Source organism: Eretmochelys imbricata, chromosome 1 (assembly GCF_965152235.1).
Source record: "Eretmochelys imbricata isolate rEreImb1 chromosome 1, rEreImb1.hap1, whole genome shotgun sequence".
NCBI classification, from domain to species: domain Eukaryota; kingdom Metazoa; phylum Chordata; order Testudines; family Cheloniidae; genus Eretmochelys; species Eretmochelys imbricata.
Window position 1 is genome coordinate 124,004,358 of NC_135572.1, and position 21,882 is coordinate 124,026,239.

Here is a 21,882-nt window from a genome sequence, read left to right on the forward strand (position 1 = left end):
CAGCTCTCAGTGTAACAAAATGAGTCCCTACAGACTATGAATAGAAATGGCATAATTCCACCACTGGAGACTGCTGAAGCAGTACTTCAAATGAAACCCCTCTTATATTTAGAAGGATGCTTTTTTTTTTTTTTTTGGGCTTTTCAATAGTAGTGGGGGCAGTGACTGCATGGAAAGGAGTGCTCCAGAAACATTGATTTTTTTCCTTTGCTGTCCATGTAGTTTTACAAGGACCTGAAAGGGTTAAATAAACTTGCCAGAATAACTGTTTGCTATCATTTGGGGGGAAAGGGGGAGAAGAAACCAAAGCAGAATAGTTTCAACTATTATATACCTAACTCTGCAGAAGTTCTTATGAAGAATCAAGTGAATGAATGCTAAAACTACCTCCAATCTGTGTATAGAGGGGAAGCTCCCACAGCAACAAACTGAATGAAACAATATAGCGGGAGTTGTTAAAACACCTAACATAGCTCACACAGACTAACAAGAACGGTCAAAGATAGAGGATTCATAATGCTCACCAAGTTACAGCTGAGATAAGGAGCATATGTCAATCTAAGTTTTCCACCTCCCCCTCCACTTCACTGGCACATGTTTTTACAGATTGGGCAAGTCTGTAAAAACTGGCTCAGATCATCAGTTCTTAACCAGTGAAGCTGTCCTTCCACTTACAATGCAGTGGAAGTCAAAACATATATATTCTTACAAATAAAAAACTGGAATATTTCATACCTATTAGCCGCAGTGTGGTTTGCGTCAATGCTAGCATGCCAGAGTTGAGAAGGAGGTTCAAGGTGTTGGCACCATGCTGTAGGGTCAGCATGTTGAGCATGACCAATAGAAAACGTGCTTGTGGAATGGTCCCAAGACTTGGGCCGGCAGCATTCTCATTAGTAATGGTTTGCAGAGGAACAGGTTGGATACCTAGTTCAGAATTAGTATACCTTTAAGTAAATATAAATAATGCAGAGCAAATTAATGCATAAGAGCTACAGTTAAATAGATTACAAATGTGAACAGTTTAAAATAATCATACTTTACCCTTGGCTTAAGGAACCCCCAAAATGGAAGTTCCAAGATATATAGAGTAGTGACTGGTTATTTAAGTTCTGTAACCTATCAGGAAACCAAGAACATCGTCCTAAATATTGGAAACTCAGCTTAATTTGGGGCGGGAGGGGGGAGAGAGGAAGAGAAAAAGGACACACTTCTATACAAATACTCAGCAGCATGAAGAAAGAGTAAGACATTAAAATGTGTTGTTCAGCAAGTACACAAAATCAATTATATTTAAACCAGAGTTTTTTGATTCAACAACAGAAGACTAAGGCTAAGACTAAAGCTCACCCAGTTCTTTAAATCTGACATTAGCATCCAACAAGATGTTTCGGACATTTTGAATAGCCCATGCATACAACTTTCCAAAAGTTACTTCCAGCAGCATTCTATTAAATGGTGGGATGAGATCAACATCCTTCAAGCAGTCTGTGAGCGGTTCCCTTTATTTAAGAAAGGGGGAGGAAAAAAAAAAAAGATATTTTACTGTCTCTCTCCCCGTCCCCAGTCAGAAACAAATTAAAAGTGAAAAAGCCTGTTTACCCTATATTGATCCCCTCTGGAATAAGCCTCTGCCATCCACAGAACATAGCATATTGCACAGATGGGAGTAAGAAGCTTTTAGTTGCCAGTTTCAGAATTGTATCTATCCCCTCCAGACGAACTTCTGCTCTTTCTAACTGCAATCAATAAAATCAATCAACAAATCAATAAATGTTTGTGTAATTGCTTAAGCATGAAAACCCATTTTTACTCATTTTACCTGTTTCAATAAACATTTTCTCATCTTTTCTACATCTACTGGCTCTTCTTTCAGTGCAAATTCAACAATGGTGTTGAGGAGAGCAGACTGGGGATACAAGCCTTGGACATTTTGCTTCAGCCATTTATATTTGTGAACACCTGTAACTGTACTCAGAAGTGGTTGCCATTTATCCTGTTAATTGGGGAAAAGTATTAAATTAAGCAAATTAATTCCATAAGAAAACAAGCTGAGAGTATTGTATATGCTCCAATATCCAAATTAAAAAATATTTTAAAATCAGACTTCAAACTAAGAAAAAGTTTCATATATTGGTGTAATGAAAACCATGCTCAGATATATTAGGCATCATTTCATATGCCTTGGAACTCAAAGGGACAAAGCAACTAGTTTGATTTATTCTGAAGTGAAGTCAAGGGGTTAAACGTTCTTTTAAACAACAAGTTGGAGGAAGCTTGTCTTTGGCGATTGAGAGCTCATGGCATACAAGCTTGTTTTAAAACTATACTACAAATTTAATTAAAACATGAAGTCGCCATTCTGTACTTGATATTAAGATGACAATTACTTATTCCAAATGTGCCTGCCAGAATTACTGGATTGTGATAACGTGCTATTCACTGTTATAGGGTTTTTTCCTATAGTTTTCTTTTATTCAGAAGAGAAATTCAATAGCTGGATACTCTACCTTAGGTGACTTGACTGGTATGGGCCTTTTATCTACAGACACAGGACTATGGGGTACAACACATGACTCTTCTAAGTCACTCTCATTTCCAATTTTGGATTCTTCCACATCAGCAGATTCAGATTTTTTTGGCGCTAGAAATAAAAAATATTTCATTGGAAAGATTTAGATTTGCATGTTAAGATAATCATGTATTTATTCTATTTTACAGTAAAAATAAAAAAGCTGATGCAAAAAGGAGCCCACTTGATTTAAACACACCAATAAAATAAATGATTGTTGCAGATGGTTTGTATTATGCCATCTTTGAAATACTCTGCCATTAAAAACTTAAGTTTTCTAGAGTCAGAAGAGGATTTAAACAAACACACAACTCTGAAAATGTAGGACAGTTTCAAACAGAACAAACTCAAACTGAAAATCAGTGACCCAAAACACAAGGTATTTCACTTTTCATATCTTCATAAGGCTTTGGAAACAACTAGTTGGGAAATGCATTACACTTGCATACACAGAAAACTGTTAACCCAAGGGTAGATGAAACATTTTATGTAAGCGTGCACGTCAAGAACTGTTTAATTACACATTACTTCAAACAGGAGCCTTTGAACTTGCTTAGCATACATCATCACCATGTAGTTGTATGGGGGGAGGGAGAGAAAGCTGTTCAACTTGCTCAGATTACATCTTTAACCAACATTAAATAATTTTCAGAAGTGCCAAATTAATCATCTTCATGACTAAAGTATTACACAGACATACAGAAAATCTCCAAATGTTTACATTCAAATTTGAAGCATGGAATCTTTATTATGCACAAGCTTTATTAAGAACAGTGATGGTTTTGGTATGTTCTATGATAAGCTTGAATCTTTAAAAGACAATGCTAGTAATATTTTATAATTTGACCACATGTGGTGGTTCATTATAACAGGGGTCGGCAACCTTTCAGAAGTGGCGTGCCAAGTCTTCATTTATTCACTCTAATTTAAGGTTTCGTGTGCCAGTAATACATTTTAACGTTTTTAGAAGGTCTCTGTCTATAAGTCTATATTATGTAACTGAACTATTGTTGTATGTAAAGTCAACAAGGGTTTTAAAATGTTTAAGAAGCTTCATTTAAAATTACATTAAAATGCAGCTCTTATCCGTTTACTGCCATTGTTCTTAACCTGGGGTCCGAGATGCCCTTTCTGGGAGTGCGAGACATGCAAGATTTTTTTAGAAGGTAAATCATCGAAAACACAAATTAAGCACAGGCACATAAGTACAACTACTTTGTTTAATCAAACCTATGTATTTATTAACATTATACATTTTAACGATTACTGTAATATACAAAGTTTTTAAAGTTTTCACGTTTTTAAGCTAATTGTAGTGTAATTTTTGATAAGGGGTGCGAGAACATATTTTGAGAATTACAGACCATCAGCAGGCTGAGCGGAGCCGGGTGTAGTGTATTAAATTGCTCCCCATAAGAATGTGCTACTTATGGTATACTACTTACCATGCCCGCTCAGAGCATCAGGACTGGCAGCCATAAGGGCATGGGGAACAGGGGTGGTTGGATAGGCGTGGGAGTCCTAGGAGGCCTGTTAGGGATCGAGGGTGTGGACAGGGGTCAGGGCAGTCAGGGGACAGGGTGCAGGGCAGCCTGCATGGGTGGAGGGTTCTGAAGGAGGCAGTCAGGGGACAAGGAACGGTGGGGGAGGGGGTGTTGGATGGGTCAGGGGTTATGAGAGGGGCAGTCGGTGGCGGGAAGTGGGCTGGCTGTTTGGGGAGGCACAGCCTTCCCTAGCCCAGTGTAGTGTACTAAATTTCTCCCCGTAGGGGTGCCACAAGTACTCCTTTTCTTTCTACTTACCATGTACTACTTACGGCGGCCAGTCCTGGTGCTCTGCAAGTAGCACATTTCTACGGGGAGAAATTTAATACACTACACCAGCGGACAGAACCCCAGACTGGTGGCGGGCTGAGCGGCTCAGCCAGCCACCAGTCTGGGGTTCCAGCCGCCAGCTCCTGCCAGCCCCGCTCAGCCTGCTGCTGGCCCGGGGTTCCATTCACCCAGGCCGGCAGCAGGCTGAGCAGGGAGCGGCAGCCAGGACCCCGGCTGGAAGCAGCGTGCCAGTAGAAATCAGCTCGTGTGCTATCTTTGGCACGCGTGCCGCAGGTTGCCGACCCCTGCATTATAATGTAACTCATTAGCTACAAGTCATTTATCAAATCGTTATGTGAAAAAGGATCCCATTTAAAGTCAAACTATGTCAAGCCAAACTCAGTCAGATGGAGATGTACAGGTTTTTTTAAATGAACGGGAAAGCAGGAAACAAGCACCACTCTAACCTGAATTTCTAGACTAGTTCACCGTCTGGTCTTTAGAAATTAATATTTACCTCTTTACAGAAGTTTATCAAAGCCCAGTAAAAAACTAGTACACCCGATATTTCAGTAGAACCCAAGCATCCTCACTGTCCTAACAAAGAAGCGTTACTTATATGTACAAAGCTTTGAGGGGGAGTTGGTGCTTTTATTTTGTTTTACTACAGGATCACTATTCTCTTACCTCTTTTTTTTCTTCTCTCTCGAATTATCTTCTGAGCTATCCTCCTCCATCGGGGCAAAGAGCTCAGAAGTTTAAACTTTGACATTATGGAGATGTCATTGCAGACTGCAGGACGCAATTCATTGAACAGGAACCTCAAACGTTCAATGACAGGAGCACAAACTTCCTTGTAGGAGCGGCCTTGTTCCTGATGAGTCTAAAACAGGAATGGAAACAGATTATAAACTTAAGGGAATAAAACTGAAAGGAGTCAACTGTCATATTTAATAATTAAGGTTGAAGAGAAGTTAGATACAGGTGGTTGGAGGCTTACCTTAATTAGCGAGCATTTTGCTTGATAGACAACACGACATACATCTACTACAGATTTTGGTAAGGTTCTGTGTTTGACTTGGTCAACTCCCAGGGTACCAGGATGTACTAGAGACAATGCCACATGACCTTAATGAGAAAAAACATATTAAGAATATCTATTTTTAAGACTGAGGGGCCTAGGAGCTAAAAAAAAATTTTTATTTCTTTTTTAAATAAAGTGCTCTGGAACAGCCAAGTCTACTTACCTAAATCCTCATGCTTTAGAAGACAACATAAGAGTAAACGTCCTACTTCTTCCACAGGATGCTCAGGAGGGAATGTGATTGGTGTTGTCAAGTGACATTGTTTGCAGTACCTCTCTACTTGACATAAAAAGTCCTGCAAACAAACACTAAAGTCAAGGAAATAGCACTATCTAACTCTTCAGGTACAAGAGTAACAGCCGTGTTAGTCTGTATTCGCAAAAAGAAAAGGAGTACTTGTGGCACCTTAGAGACTATCCAATTTATTTGAGCATAAGCATCCGATGAAGTGAGCTGTAGCTCACGAAAGCTTATGCTCAAATAAATTGGTTAGTCTCTAAGGTGCCACAAGTACTCCTTTTCTTTCTTCAGGTATAGTAATGTAGAACACTACAGCCAGCATTCAAGTGAAAACTCAATAATATCCTGGGCTAAATACATTCAGAAGCCATAGACAAGATATTTCTCAGTCCAGGATAGGAGTCACCTAATTTACTAGAAGTCCAAACAAGCTATTATACCAAACCAGCAATCCATACCGTCACTCCTGTTCTCAGGACAATACCCATCAGAGGGCTCTCATCATACACAACATGGCAACAATGAGCACAGTTGTAACAGCTTCTGATCGGTTCTCCAGCTTACCAGGCCACTTAAATATTTCAGACTCGATTTCCTCCCAAGAATATTTTAAAATTATATCCTGACACTGGGGTTTGGATTGGAATCATGGGGTTAGAAATGGAGATGGACACTTGTGGGCATATTGAGGTGTACCAAGGGCAATAACCAATCTGAGCACAAGACTTGCATAATCAATCTACTAAAAAATACCTATACAATTACATAAAAATCTAAAACTGTGAGAGTGCAGAAGACTATATAACTAAGAAAGATGGGTCCAGATGTGGTCACTAAATACACAGCACCTCCGCACTTTGACTGGGAGATAATTGCATCTTAGTACACCTTTTTTTTTTTTTAAACCTTTTTCACAACTTTTTACCTTCACAGTGTGATCCTGAATATTGTTATCTGCAATGGCTTGCAGAAATGGTTGTGAATGGTCACTCAAGGTTAGTCTATGTGAATATAATTTTGATTTGTTTGGGGTAGTGTTCCCAGGTGAACTGCAGTGGTCTTCATCTTTCTCCTCATTGTAACTGTAATGTATCTGACTGGTCTGCAAGCCTCCAGAGAAGATAGATGACTTAAGCCATTCTAACAAGAGGGAAAACAAAATGCAAATGTAAGTCTTTCTGCCAGGCAAAGCTATGTCACTAAACTAAATAATCCTTCTTTAAAACAAAAGATGAAATTTACTTGCAAACATGAGTAAATTTAGAAGACTTTCATACTTATTTGATGAAGTTTAATCAGAAAAAATAAATGACAAATTATTTGTAAATTAAGTAAGTAACATCTTAACCAAGCCACTACAGGGAGCCACTTCTCACCTGAGGCCGTCAGCTGTGATGAAGCCATGAAGGTCTTAGCAATTATTCTAAGAACAACCATACTGGATCAGAATCATGGTCCTTCTGGTCCAATATGACAGCAGCCAGTTCCAGATGTTTCAGAGGAAGGTGCAAGAAACCCCACAGTAGGCCAACATGGGATAATCTGCTCTTCCACCCAATGAAGGATTTACCCTCACCCCTAATAAGAGATCAGTTTAAACCTTGAAGTATGAGGTTCCCATAGTCTTTTTACCGTTAAGTATTAAAACTCCGGATATTCCTATTATCCAAATAATCATCAAGTTCCTCTCTGAACCTTGTTCAAGTTCTTGGTCAAGGACAAATAAATAGCATGATACTGAGCCTTCTTTTAAAAACTCACGAAGAGTCCCAGAAGTGCATACAGAAGGGTATATGAAGCATGCAGGTCTACTACAGTTTGACATAAGTGTTGTGAGACAAACGTCTCAATCCCATAATGTCTTACATGTGTAGGCACATTAGTAGCCCCACTGAAGTGAACTGAACTACTCAAATGCATAACTCTGCAGCACTGTAGACAAAAGACTAACTTCTTTTCCCCTCTGAAGTACTTGAATTCAAGTGGCAAAAACAATACTAGTTCCATGGTTGGCCCCCTTACACAAACTAAAGAAATGACTTTTAAAAGCAGAAATCCAGACCAGTAAACCAAAGTGGTTTAGAAGACAACCACTAAAATATTAAATTGAAGAGGGAAGGCAATGAATGTAGTGGGGATAAGGAATGAAAGTATACATAAAGGATTCCTTCTCTCACTTCATCTGCTGTCAAAAAAGTCAGAGTGGGAAGAGAGCACATAACACACTGTTCTGAAAGCTACAAAGCAAGGAAATACACAAAAGAACAAGCACTTAATCATCTGAATAAAACTGAATCAATTACACAAACCGAGGCAAAAGAGAGCTGCACGTCTGCAACAGAAAGAGAAAACTGAGAGGAACAGCCAAACAAAGAGAAAAATGAAGTTTTTCGTGTACTAAGAGTTTTCTAATGGTAAAAAGGAAGAACAAGAAAGTCTTTAGGTTATGTCCAGAAGAAACTGAAGTAAAAAAAAAAAAAAGCTAAATTCCTGATTAAATTACATTTACAATAGTCTGGTCCAGCATATTATGGGAAGCATGAAGAGGTACTGTACACAAGCCATTTCTTCTAATTTAACTGAAAATAAGTTCTGCTTACTGGCACATTCAACCTCCACAGGAGAAAGCGGTGTACTCATTGCGAGGTAGGAAGCATGCAGTCCAAGAAGAAGACCCAGATTTCTTTCTGTGTCTATGAGAGGTGATGACAGACTGCCAAGATCTGGTGTTGTAATCACTTCCTGGTCAGGCTAAACATAAGAAATATCAAATTGAGGTCAAAAATAAATTCCAACAAGAATCTAAAAACAAAACTATCCTTTATTACTATGAAAAATTTTGAAGATGTAAACTATTAATATAATCATAAGTTAAATTTCATTAAGTGCAATACTGTATCTCTCAATTAATCATTTGTAACTTAAGTTTTTGCTTCAGGTCCTTGACTAAAACTGGCATCAATCATACAGAAAAAGTAACTTCTCCAGACAGTTTACTATCCTACATATGATGTGCTACGAAGTATATTATATTTCTACCTCCATATATTGGCCAACACAGAAGGCATGCATCGACTCTCTTGTATCCTCAAATTGCAAGGCAGCTTCCAAAGCAACAACTGGGTCCTCACCTGCAAACTGAGCTAGAAAAAAATAATATTCAGTAGTTCTATAATATCTAAAGAGCTATTTACGGCAATTAATTTTAAAACAAAACAAAAACCTGTGCTCCTTCAATTCAAGAGTTGAAACTCACCAAGTATACTATTCCCAGTTAAAGACTGGGTCTGAAAATCTTTTATATCATACACTTTCCCATCAATCACTGTCCAGAAGCCTCCATCTTTATTATGGTTCTCTAGATCAGCTTTACGTATAAGTGTTACCTCCTCATTATTTCTGCAGCTCTGGCCAGTAAAAAATGAACCTGTTGATTTGAAACAAACATTATATACTGCGCGCATTTTAGTTTCTGAAAAATAGCACTGACAACAACAAAATCGCACTGAGGTAACCCTATAAAACAATACATTCTGTGAAGGTGAGGGAGCGTTATCCTAGACCCCCACCCTGGAGTTTGTCTCCCACAAACGCAACTGGCAGACACTTCCATAAGCTTTATACTTATACCAAACGCACACCAGCAGACAATATAATCCACCTGCGCAGAGATGTAGCAAATCCCAGGCGTGTCTACCCCTCACTTCCTTTTCCGATAGCGTGGAAAGCACTGAATACCACAAGTATGACTGCAGTTGGTAGCACGGTGGTGTTTAGACTGGACAGAGGTGCCATTATCTGACACTTTACAGTTTTAAAGTAGAAGAAGTCAGTAAAAACAAGGTCAAAGTACTTGTTTGAGGCCTGGATCATTTAGCTATTCCAAAGCCTGAAGAATGAACAAGTCCAACCTCACTTTTAGAGACCACTATGAGCAAGCACAGAGGATGGAAAGAAATTCATAGATCTGAAGGCCATAAAGAACCATTAGATCACCTAGGCTGACTTCCTGTATAAAACAGGCCACAGAATTTCACCCATTTACCCCTGAATTGAGCCCTATAACCTGTGTTTGATTTAAGCTTATTTTCAATCTTGATTTGAAGACATCAAGAGATGAAGAATCCACCACTTCCCTTGGTAGTTTGTTCCAATGGTTAATCACCTTAACTGTTAAAAATGCATGCCTTATTTCTGATTTGAATTTGTCTGGCTTTAACTTCCAGACACTAGTTCTTGCTATATCTTTCTCTGCAAGGTTAAAGGTCCCTATAGTACCTGGTATTTTTCTCCCTGTGGAGGTATTTATATGCTGTAATAAAGTCACCTCGGTCTTCTATTTTGATAAACTAAACTGACTAAGGTCCTTAAATCTCTTACTGGAAAGGATTTTTCTCCAGTCTCAAATCTTTTTATAGCTCTTCTCTATATCCGCTCCAGTTCTTCAAAAATCCTATTTAAAATGTTGACATCAGAACTGTATGCAGTATTCTAGTATCTCTCACCAATACCATATACACAGGTAAAAGTCACCTCCCTACTCCTACTCACTACTTCTCTCTTGAATCCAAGAAAAACCTTAGCCCTCTTTGCAACAGCCTCACACTGGAGCTCATCTTGAGTTGTTCACTAAGATCCATAAACCTTTTCAGTCACTGCTTTCTAATATACAATCCCCCATCTGTAAGTATGGCCTGCATCTTCATTTCTGGATGTATGACCTTGCATTTGGCTGTATTAAAATGTGTTATTTGAATGAACTCATCTTACCAAGTGATACAGATTGCTCTGTATGACTGCCCCATCCTCATTATCTATCACTCTGACAATCTTCGTGCCAATCTGTGTCATCCACAAATTTTCACTTTACTTCCTGATTGTTGATAAATTTATTGAACATGATCGGGCCTGGAACAGACCCGTAAGGAACCCCATTAGCTACACCTACACCCATGGTTCTCTACTGACAACTACTATTTGAGATCTGTCAGTTCACCAGCTCTCTGCACTGACACAAATGGCATTAGTGAGGCATGTATACACTGCTCAGAATGGTACAGAAGTTTGTTTTTTAAATAAAAAAAACTGATGCTGACCAAAACATTGTATTGCAGGTAGCATGGATGTCAAAACAAAAGTTTTCAGCAACTTTAGACTCCTCTAGGCATTTTTCTGCTGGGTGGGAAGGAAGGGGATAACAACAACAACACTGAGTTCCACATATGTGCTTTCCCTCATACTGTATATATACACCAGACGGGCATTCTGGTGTTTAGCACAACTGTTATCGAAGGAGAGAAACATTTCACCTGAAGTACTGAAACTTTGTCAGAAGGAAGTGTAATGGCAAACACTTATTTTTGTTATGCTCCCACTCGAAGTGCACTGTGACCCCCCTGAGCTGATTGAGTGCATGTGTCAAGGAAGGAAGGGTGCCTTTTGGTCAATACTTGGGTAGCTCCAATTCAGGTGTGCTCAAGACAAAGCCCCATTAGCACATTAGGTTTAACAGTAACCACTGGCACTTGTTCTCATCACTGCTCAAATCTCAAGGGATGGTCAGTGAAACCTCTAGTGCCTGCTCCTGAATGAGTCAAGGAAGCTGTTATGACAACCACTGGTGCAAAGTCCCATCCCCAAGGCACAGAAGTATGGAGGAGAATATAGAGAGAGATTGCTTGGCAACTGTGAGCACTTCTCTAGTGTGCTGATGCACAGAAAGGATTGCTAGCCTGCTAGATCATTCTCCAGAGTAGAAATATTAGTGCCTTGGAAAGAGGAGTTCAGAAAGTCTCCAGGGGCTTGCCAGTTAATAAATAAGACAGACCTGAAGGAGATACATGCACCATCAGCAGTCAATAAGAATAAAGATGTTTCTCTGCCAGTCTCTCCCACTATTGGCATATAAACCTCAAGCTTGCAATCCCTCACTCATCTGACAGCAGACATTTCCAGCAGGAGAGAGTACTAGTCATATACCACAGGGAAACAAAGGACTCTGTGGTAGACAGAGCTGCAGCCAGAATTCAAAGCTGCCATGCACGTGAAAATAAATTTGCAACAGGCATATCTAGAAAAATCAACAAGGGAGAAAAAAAATGTACAAGAAAAAACTCAAAATTATGTAGACCAAGACGCAACACTGCTCAGCACAACACAAAATGACTTCTACCATTTCATTAGGCAAACAATTTCGATAAGTTCCTGAAGAAATTTCATAGAAATTATCAGTTTCTGATTGACACAGCACCAGCAGTCAGTGGAGCGCCTCATCGGTCTATGGTGAAAAAGACACAAATTAGAAGCACCTATGCTTCCCAAGTGCACAAACTCTTGCTATGGGACATGAGAGTGGGTAGTAAAGACCTAAACGTCTGGAGGACTGAAGTCTGCAAAGAGTGCCTCTAAAGCAGATTGTCACCTTATTACAGCATGCTTTGTTGAGAGAAAAAAACTGTTAAGATCCACAAATGGAATGAAAATACTGTTAAATGTAAAAAATCCTTATATTTTCAGCACTTTCGGTTCAGAACCAGATAATACCCTAGACCAGCCATTCCCAAACTTCAGTGGTTCACGTACCACCTTCTCCATAAATAGTCACCAAGTGAACAGATGGACATCAAGCTCACGTACCACTGTTACCCGCTCAATTTAGGGCACCCCACGTATACCTTACCGAGAGCTCAAGGTGTGACCCAATCAAATTCAAGCACCCCCACCCTTTTCCCTACCAAGGGCTCAGGGTGTAAGGAACCTATTCTTACCCACAGCGCTCAGGAAGAAACCTGATTACATATACACATTTACTTTAATATAAATATATATTACATATAATGTGTGGTTTTTAAGGGTTTTTTTTCCTACCTGTGGGTCCGCATTAACCATTGCGCATTGTATGTAATTGTTACACCATTGTTTTACCTTTTTTTCCATGGTAGGCCACCAGCTCGTATTTTTAAGGTGCTTAAGAGGTTTTTTTTGTTTTAAAGTGTCCCTGTTTATGAACATATTGTATTAGTTTAGTTTGGACCCCTTTAGGTATTACCCTATATTTAGGTTGCTTTCCCAATTTAATGTTATGATTTGTGGCCCAAACCATCCAGTTAGCATTCCGGTGAATTATTTATTTTCTTTTGATATTTATTTTTAGCAGCTGCTAATTTTTTTATAAGGTTTGTAAATTAAAAATTTTTAGGTTAACTACCTGTTTTTTTCATTTGGTTACTGCAAAAAGGAATTTATTTTTGGGGGGGTGCTTACTGGTTAACATGGCCCCTGTTTAGCCAGGACATTTGCCCGGTTATTTTTTTAAAAAAATTTGATTGCTGGGTTTTTGGTGTGCTTCAACATGAGTTACATAGATTTGGGGGGGAAGGGGAGGGTGGGGGGTATTATTGTTATTACCTGTTTTTCATATTGCTTATACACCACCAGCTTTTTATTTCCAGTGCATATATTTTTGGCTGCCCACACTGGGAGCCAAACGACGACTGCTCTACACACCCAGTCTGAGTTGGTAAATATAGCTATATTACTTTATTTTATTTTGCAATACCTTTAATACTGTCATTACCTTAGCAGCTTGTGCTGGGTGGGATCTTACTGGCCCTTTTAACTTTTGGCTGGCATTTACCTTTACTGCCCCATACTCTGTTTTAGCTTGTTCAGCACTGTAATAACTGGACCCATTTACAAACCAAATTTCCATTTTTTTATTTAATGCTTTTTGTAAAGTCAGGCCTGTTTTAACTGGCCATGTTACTTTTTTACATTTTGGAAGGGGGCATTTGGGTTCTTGTCCTTGGGTTATTAAACCACAAGGCACAAGGATAATACTTTTCCCTTTTTCACTGAGATTCCCTGATCCAATAGAGCTAAAGTTCATTGTGCCAATGTGCATCTGCCATCCTCTGAGCCACCTACTGTAGCACCACCCCTTCCTTCCGAAATATAGTTTTAAAGAAATGCTCTCATCTTCAGTAACAGTTTAAACTATGAGTATGGAAATTACTTCAACAAAATCAACAAACCATCCTCCTTTTGACAGACTAGTTTATATAGCAATTAAAACATGCCAAATTTATCATTTACATTATGTCATTTTTTCACAGTGAACACTATTATGACAATAGCTCTGATAAAATAAGGAAACGTAAAAGTGTTGGATTTAAAGACAATTCAAGAATACAATGGTTAAAAATGCTTCTGGTGCTTTGCTTCATGAGAGAGAATTCTAAATATTGGAAGAGTGTTAGAGTCACTCAGAAAACTTTTCTGTAAAGCCCCAACTAAGTATTTTAACTGCTTTAAATAAGTAGAACATACCCATTATGCCGGGCCATGCTAAATCCTCATTGTCATCTCTCTCTTTTCCAGGGGCTAGATGGTTAAATCTGTCCAGATGCTCTAGCAGGCCAGCCAACAGAGGAATAGCACCAGCTTCCTGCATCAGTCCAGCATTTTTATTGAGAAGCAACACTATAGAAACTACCAACTCCGGAAGAAGAACACCTAGAAAACAGAAAATACTCACACTGAAGTTGAGACAGATATATACATGCCACTTTTGACCTAAGTCACAGCAGTTTATTCTCTTTACTTACTACCTTAAACTGAAGTTTTTTCTCTCCCTTTAGCTTTCCCCTCCTTGCATTTTCTCTTTTTAATTTGGAGAGACTCTTAAATTGAGAATGGTTTCAGAGTAGCAGCCGTGTTAGCCTGTAGCCGCAAAAAGAACAGGAGTACTTGTGGCACCTTAGAGACTAACAAATTTGAGAGTCTCTAAGGTGCCACAAGTACTCCTGTTTTTAAATTTGAGAATTTCTTTTTTAACCCTTATTAAAAGTTTCAAGGAATATCAACAATATAACCTGAATGATTATGTACTAGGAAATGGGATGTTTGCCTATAAACTGATTTTCCACAAGAAAAAGAAAGGTACCTGTTAAATCTCCATCCACAACCCGAGATACTTCTGCAAAATGTCTGTGACTAGTGGATGCAATGCTGATTGCCACAGGTAGTATATCACCAATGTGTGTGCACAAAAGTGCTGTGTATTTCTTTAGCAGAGAACCAACTCCTAGAAGCTCAGGACCTATGAAAAAGGAGGGGCACAGAGAATAAACTACTTAAGTGAATAAACTAAAAGCTGCATTTTGGATTATACAGTACTTACAAGCCCCTCAAACACCACCTCAATATTAGCATTCAATTAAGAAAACAGAATAATTTATTTTTGACAAAGGATTAAGCTTAAATCCCAGATACTGACTTAAGAGCACAGACCAATCTGAATTTAAATAAAGCCTGCAACCATAACATCTGGAGCTGTAATATCATTAAATCTCCTAAACTAAGTAAGCCATTTCTAGTCTGGTGTGAGGCAGACTTTCAGGGAAGTTTTCTTTGACACTGCTAGAAGTTTTGCTACCAATTTAGTAGGTGTCCTTCTTCCCGCCAAGTCAACATTGTAGCAGCGAGCCAGCACATTTTGAATGTGCTCTGATGCTGCAACCACCATTTTTGTTAATGTAATATCAGGTGGCATTAAAATCCCATGGAAGTTTTCAAAAATATAAGGTGGGTGTTTAAACCAGAGTCCAAGCCAAAGTTCAATTTGGATAATTACAGTCTTTCCATGTAATATTTCCAACTTGTTTTAATTTATTATTTTGTACTAAAGCATTTGGGCTATTCTAAATCTATCTCCTTACTGTTTGCCGTTTCCTTTGCCTCCTTCTCAATACACTTGGCTTTGTACCATTCCATTAAATTATCTCTTTTCTTAGAATACTCTCCTAACTGTTGCCCATCAAACACCCTCTTCTGTCCTCATTCAAACCCCTTCTTAAAATTCATTTCTTACAAAAATCATTCCTACATTATTAGTCCTACCAGCAATCTCTCCCTACCCTCTTCTTCCTGAATCCAGAATATACACTTTGATTCTCAGATAGCAACACATTCAAAACATGGAATGAATCTTTTTCGTCAGGCATTGCTTACATTTGTAGTACTATTTAGCCTTAAGAATAATATTGCTATGCACTGTTAATTACTGTTTCACACTAAAGGGATTATGTTTTCGTGGTGGAATGCTCTCTCTAGTTTGCAAGGTTTACAGTGTGCTTTAATAGTCTACAGAACTGAAGACATTACAAAAACTTTCAGTCATCATTTAATGAAGTAGATTAAAAAAAAGGAAAAGTGGAACTTTCAAATTCATCACCAAACAGAAGCATAAGCCTTCCTAGTTTACACTTCTGACCTAAGGAACAACCCAGCTAAAATAAACTCAAACAACTCAATATTTCACACTTATCATCCACTTTAATAAAGACAGAGTCACTGCCTGTAAAATACATATATAAAATCGTATTCTCCAACAAGAGGGATCTGAACAAAGCTGTATTTTCTCTAAATTGGAAAAGGCAAAAAACATAATAATTAAAAATAAATTATTGCTGTTCGACTAACCACCTTTCATAACAAAGGACAAAACACAGTTATTGTTACTGTACCACCTAAAAAGCAGATTTAAAAAAAACTGTTCTTGATTAATGTATCTGTTCTAGGTTAATTCAATTTACTGAAATTAAATACCAATATCAAAAACTAGTTTCAATTAGCCTTTTTCACAACAAACCCTGCTTCACTATGCTAACAGTTAAAATAGCAGTCATAAGAACATAAGAAGGCCACACTGGGTCAGACCAAAGGTCCATCTAGCTTAGTATCCTGTCTTCCGACAGTGGACAATGCCAAGTGCCCCAGAGGGAATGGGTAATCATCAAGTGATCCATCCCCTGTCATCTATTCCCAGCTTCTGGCAAACAGAGGCTAGCGACACCATCCCTGCCCATCCCGGCTAATAGCTATTGATGGACCTATCCTCCATGAACTTATCTAGTTCCTTTTTTACCATTATAGTCCCAATTTTCGTACTTGGGAGTCTAACATTAAGCATCTAAATCCCATTTCAGTGCTTAACTACATATTCTAGGCATCTAAACTACCACTTTGATGCCCGAATACAGATTTAGGTGCCCAACTGTAAACACCGAAATCTGAAAATTGGGCCTGTTAAATAGGGTACAATCACACCTTTTACATTTTCTCTAACAAAAATTTTACTTACATTTATTAAATGCTAATAGCTTTCTCAAAGAAGGCTGTTTTCTGCTGATGTTCCCGTAACATATGTTTTGACTATTCTGTTTATATTTACAGTTTGTTATATTTCAATCTGCTTAAATGGAAAACAGTTTAGAAAAAACAGTTCTCAAACCAGCGTGCCATGAAGCAAAGGAAACAGTATCTCAATTTACAAAACATTGTCAAACACGAAAATGGTAAATAGCAAACCTGTTTGGTAGCACAGGTATTACAAACAATGCGTAAGCCTTTTAAAAAAACAACGTACCATATGTATTAGGGACCTGCCCAACATTCTCTCCTGGGTAAAGTTTACTAACAAGTAAACGCTGAAAACGTAGCAACAAGTCCAAAGAAGCAGACCTCTCTTTACTGTAATGTTCATGGTCCAGGCAGGAAGAAATGCGACGAGCCACATCTTTTAGCTTGGCTATAGTCTGCGAAGCGATGTTCCTAGTTGGTATAACAGCATTATAAAGCACTTTAAAAGAGCAGCTGGTGTTTCAGTTAGAAGCCTGGAGAAACAAGGATTAAGCTTTCGCTGGGATTTTCTCTAACTGTTGAGAATTAAGACACCTATGCGAGGGTTCACTGGAGAATGTTATTTTTTGGGGGGTAAAATTCCAAAAATATTAGTTTGTTTCTGTAAATGGGACTCAATCACCACACCTTATCTCCACAATTTACTATGAAGCAAAAGATTTAATGATCTGAACAACGTGAAACAGAATGCTATATAGAAGAAAGTTGTGGGGTGGCATATATTTTAAGAGTCCCATTTATGAATGATTTCCTTGCGACACAGTCACATCAAAGTGATAAGTGTTGTAAAAGTTCTCAAATTTTGTCACCCCTTTATTTCTGCTAACCCACTAAGTACTCGTGTGGCTCACAGGAAGTAGCAAGGACCAGGCTTGCTACACTGATTGCTTATCTACAGGAATCCTAAAAATCCGTCTCCCATGGGAAAACATGGGAAAAACACAGAATTTGCATTTTTACGGAGAACCCTGAGTTTTTACATAGTAAAAAAAATAAACACATATAGTAGAATCCCGTGCCCAGCAGCGCACACCCAGGAATATGGGAAATTGACGCTTCAGCCTAGGGCAGCGGGACTCCTGCTGACAGATTTCATTTTAATTGCAAGAAAATGCAGATTTTTATGTTTTTTTATCAGAGAATTTTGTTGATTTTTTTTAAAATCACAGAAAACTAGGATCCCTGATTATCTGAGACTCCCGCATAGTGGTAAGAATCGAACACCCAACTTTATTCCTCCCTCAAGCCCTAGAATTGACGTGTATCAGAAGTAAGGGGTACCAATATCTTTTTCTAAAGCCAATTCATGCTATTGCTGGCATTTCTGCTCTTTCTCTATTATGAATTCTTCGCAGTGGAGGATGAAGTACCACAAGGCCTGGGAGCAAAAGAACAACAGCTCTCCCTAGATCTACAAACAACTATTGCAGAGTGAAGCAAGGCCAAGTGACCTCCCTCCGGACTGGAGGGCGAGGGACTACACTCCCCATGGTGGGCAGAGCCGAACACGCTCCGCCCCCCCTTGCTGGAAATACCAGGACGGGACAAGGAATGCAAAGGGATGGCTCATTAGCTTTGTTGAGGAGGAGCCAGGGAAGGAGACGGATGCCTCCACTCTGCTGCAGCACCCTAGAGCTGAATCTGTGCTCTGCAGCACCCTGCCCCCAGGAAGACTGGGCCTGAAGAGGGACTACCATCCATTGTGTACCCTGAGGAGCTAGAGGACCTGCGAATTATAGAGGTACCAAACCCCGAGGAGGTATGAAGTAGCCCCAAGGAGGTATGAACTGCCTGGCTATCTTGCTGACTGACTCTAGGTCAGCGTGTTGCAGCTGGATCCTGGCTGGCCCAGTGGTGGACCACTCCGCCACTGCTAGGGCCCTAGGCTAGGACGTGGTGGAGCTGGGGCAGCAGACTCCCTGCCCAGGCTCCCTGCTTATCTGAGACTCCTGCATAGTGATAAGGAGGCCTGTGTGAATCTACCGTCCATCAAGCTAGGACACTAGACTCGGTTGGTGCTCCCCTAGACGGTATGGATGCTCACCCCTACCTGAACCCCTAGACTGTGTGTTTGCTGGCTGCCTTAGCCTACAAGCTGAGGCTACAGCCTGCTCTGCCTCTCCCAAAGGGCTAGAGCCCCAGACTGTGTGTCCTTGCTGGCTGCTTTGGCCAGGAGGCTTAGGCTACAGCCTGCTCCCTGCTCAGCCCCACCCAAAGGGCTAGAGCGCCAGACTGTTAAGTACTGCCGGTCCCAGCTGAGGGGCTGTGAGCTAAAGACCCGAGGGTAGGGGCAAGAGCACCAGACTGTTATTGCTTGTTTGCCTCTGTTAGATGGACAGAGAACTATAGACTACTTATGGCTCAGCCCTGCCAGCATGAGCCACACTCTAGGGTTACTGCCCAATACAGCAATGCAGAATTGCCTCCCTCCCCACAGGAAAGTGAGGGACCCCTACACAGGGTCTTCATCTTTTCTACGCATTAAAACAAAGATAAAACCAGAAAACTACACTAAGGTAAACAGAATAAGCATATGTTCAATATTTCTAGTTTCATAAGGCAGAAGGACTGATGGGAAAAGACTGAAAGCATACTTGATCACCAGGGCTCATTAACTGTTATTTAGCTCCATGCTTCACAGTAGGATGAATCTAAAGGGATTTTCTTTTGTAAAGACTCAATCATGACATGTTTAGAACAAAGAATACCTCAGTAATTGCTGAATCAGTTGAACCAAAGGTAAACTTTGCTTCCCTGCAGACTCATAGATTCCAGTATTAATAAGGTCTTTGTCTAATGGAGTCCTACTCCTATGAAGTGTTGAAGCATTTGCTTCCTGTTCATCAATTTCTTTTTCTTTCTGGGCTTCTTTTTTTGCCTCAATATCCTACAATACAAAAAACCATTAAAAGTTAAAAGCAAACAGCACATCATCAGTAGACACCATCATTTATCTCATGGATATGATCATGCTACTCTGTAAACTCTAAGTAGGAAAACACAGCATAATGGCTCTCACCTATGCCACAAATGAAATTAAGGGTATATCTACTCTGCACACTCCTTTCAGCAGTGTGTAGAATATATACACTACATGCCCCCTCACATGGGAACAAATAAATAAAAAGGGTAGACCATGAGGTACTGCTTAGGTGAGTAAAGATATTCCTGAACCCTGTGAGTATGTACCCTACAGGGCTCTCTTCTCACCCAAACAGTGTCTGCCTTTCTATGCTGCTGTTTTTAGCAGTGTAGTGTCCCAATATCTCCCTGCTGCTGGAGTTTTTTTCTCACTGCAAGGAAAGTCTCCAGGAATGGGGAAAGGCTCTGGCAGCTCACCTCTGGCAGCTCCACCTCGGCAAGCCTTTTCCCACTGCCTCCCCCTGCCAGAGCCTTCCCCTGGCACACGTAGCCACATACCACAGTGTGGATGTAGCCTGATCTAAACTGCAGCATGTAGCTACACATACCTTATACACCACCACAAGAAGTGTGCCGTGTAGACATAACCTAAGTACACCAGACAAGTTTATTTCACATTCCACATTATGCAGACATCTAGCACATTTTCACAAATACAATTTTAAAGAGAATTTCCTACTTGCTAAACCTTTCCACCAACGCAGGCTAATGGGTAATGCCTCCCCTATACATGTTTCACCCATGAGAGCAAACAATGAGAAGTTTACATTTTGGCATGCAGTTAGGCTCCACACACTTCCACCAGCTTCTCCAAAGATTACTCCCAATGAAAACTGAAAACTTTTCACAAGAGAAGAAAACAGTTCACCTCTTAAAAGATAAACTCATATGTTAACATAGAAGGATACTAATACTAAACCTTTAGCTCGGTCAAAAAAAGGCAGGTATCTTAATTGGAAGCTGAAACTCCACGAAATTGACAGGTAAGATTTTTTTGTGTGTAAATGGGCAGCGTATGACTGCTCTTTTGTAGGCATCAGCTCTACATGAGGCAAACAGCACCTAGCCCATATGAACTGGAGGACCAGCAAGCCCTGATTCTTTGTTTCAGAAGAAACAGGTGTCTAGGTGTCTCTAGTCTGAGTTTCTGGAAAAACAGATTGAAATATTCCCTGCGAACACTCAGATTATACCATATCCTCCTTTTTTTGCCCTGAATCCAGAGCAGAAATTAATCAAAGGAGTATCATAGTTGTGGTGAAAAGATGACAAACTTGAAAAGAAAAATAAGGCACATGAACAGAACCATTTTATCCTAATGGAAGAGCATACAAGGAGATCCAAGGGACAGCTAGTCTTTCCCAACATTCTGATCAAGGTAATTGTCACCAACACCTATACTCTATATGATAAAAGAGAGGAGAATAGAGTTCAAAGGCAGAGTGACACAGGTCATAAAGAACAGGCTGAGCTCCAGCAAGAGATATAAGACCTAGGAGGAAATCAAAAACACGCTAAGTCTCATGGGGAATGGGAGACTAAGGGGGGAGAGCCTCACTTCTTCTAATGGCAAAAAGGGCTGATGCTTGAACTCTCAAGGAAGCAAGTGAGAGGCCTTTATTAAAGTATAGCTGTACAAAACAAAGAATGGTGAGAAGGTCAGACTAACTGAAAAAAATTCTGGAGACCGTAAAGTGTCCCAACTATAGTATACTATGGAGATTCTCTTCCTACAGGACAGCGGCATCTCTATGACTTTTTTTTAAGTTTTCAGCTTATTTAAAAAGCTTCTCTCATAAGCCAGGAAAACAGACTAAGAAAAAAAAAAAGTGGTGCATGAAGGGTCAGTACATCCTATTACAGTAGGGATTTTGAAAAAAAAGAGACTGTGTCCTCAAGACACTTAATATAGTCCATATAAAGGAGTCCTTCAATAGCTCAATATGTGAAATTATGGCCATATCTACACTACGGGCGCTACAGTGGCTCAGCCACAGTGCCATACCTATGCCATTATAGCGCCATATGGCAGATGCTTCCTACAGCA

General features: G+C 39.7%; 1 protein-coding gene across 1 annotated transcript in view; it reads right to left on the reverse strand.

The window, feature by feature from the left end:
• HERC2 (HECT and RLD domain containing E3 ubiquitin protein ligase 2) overlaps positions 1–21,882 on the reverse strand; it is a 203,040-nt gene that overhangs the window by 109,487 nt on the left and 71,671 nt on the right. Inside the window, exons 20-35 of the mRNA XM_077814849.1 lie at positions 19,622–19,800; positions 17,140–17,324; positions 14,656–14,811; positions 14,040–14,225; positions 8,968–9,138; positions 8,751–8,854; positions 8,312–8,462; positions 6,637–6,851; positions 5,634–5,766; positions 5,387–5,514; positions 5,074–5,269; positions 2,511–2,644; positions 1,823–1,996; positions 1,603–1,739; positions 1,351–1,502; positions 736–927 (exon numbers count right to left, since the gene is read on the reverse strand). Of these exons, the coding sequence (XP_077670975.1) occupies positions 736–927; positions 1,351–1,502; positions 1,603–1,739; positions 1,823–1,996; positions 2,511–2,644; positions 5,074–5,269; positions 5,387–5,514; positions 5,634–5,766; positions 6,637–6,851; positions 8,312–8,462; positions 8,751–8,854; positions 8,968–9,138; positions 14,040–14,225; positions 14,656–14,811; positions 17,140–17,324; positions 19,622–19,800 (2,593 nt within the window). The remainder of the gene's footprint in view (positions 1–735; positions 928–1,350; positions 1,503–1,602; positions 1,740–1,822; positions 1,997–2,510; positions 2,645–5,073; positions 5,270–5,386; positions 5,515–5,633; positions 5,767–6,636; positions 6,852–8,311; positions 8,463–8,750; positions 8,855–8,967; positions 9,139–14,039; positions 14,226–14,655; positions 14,812–17,139; positions 17,325–19,621; positions 19,801–21,882) is intronic.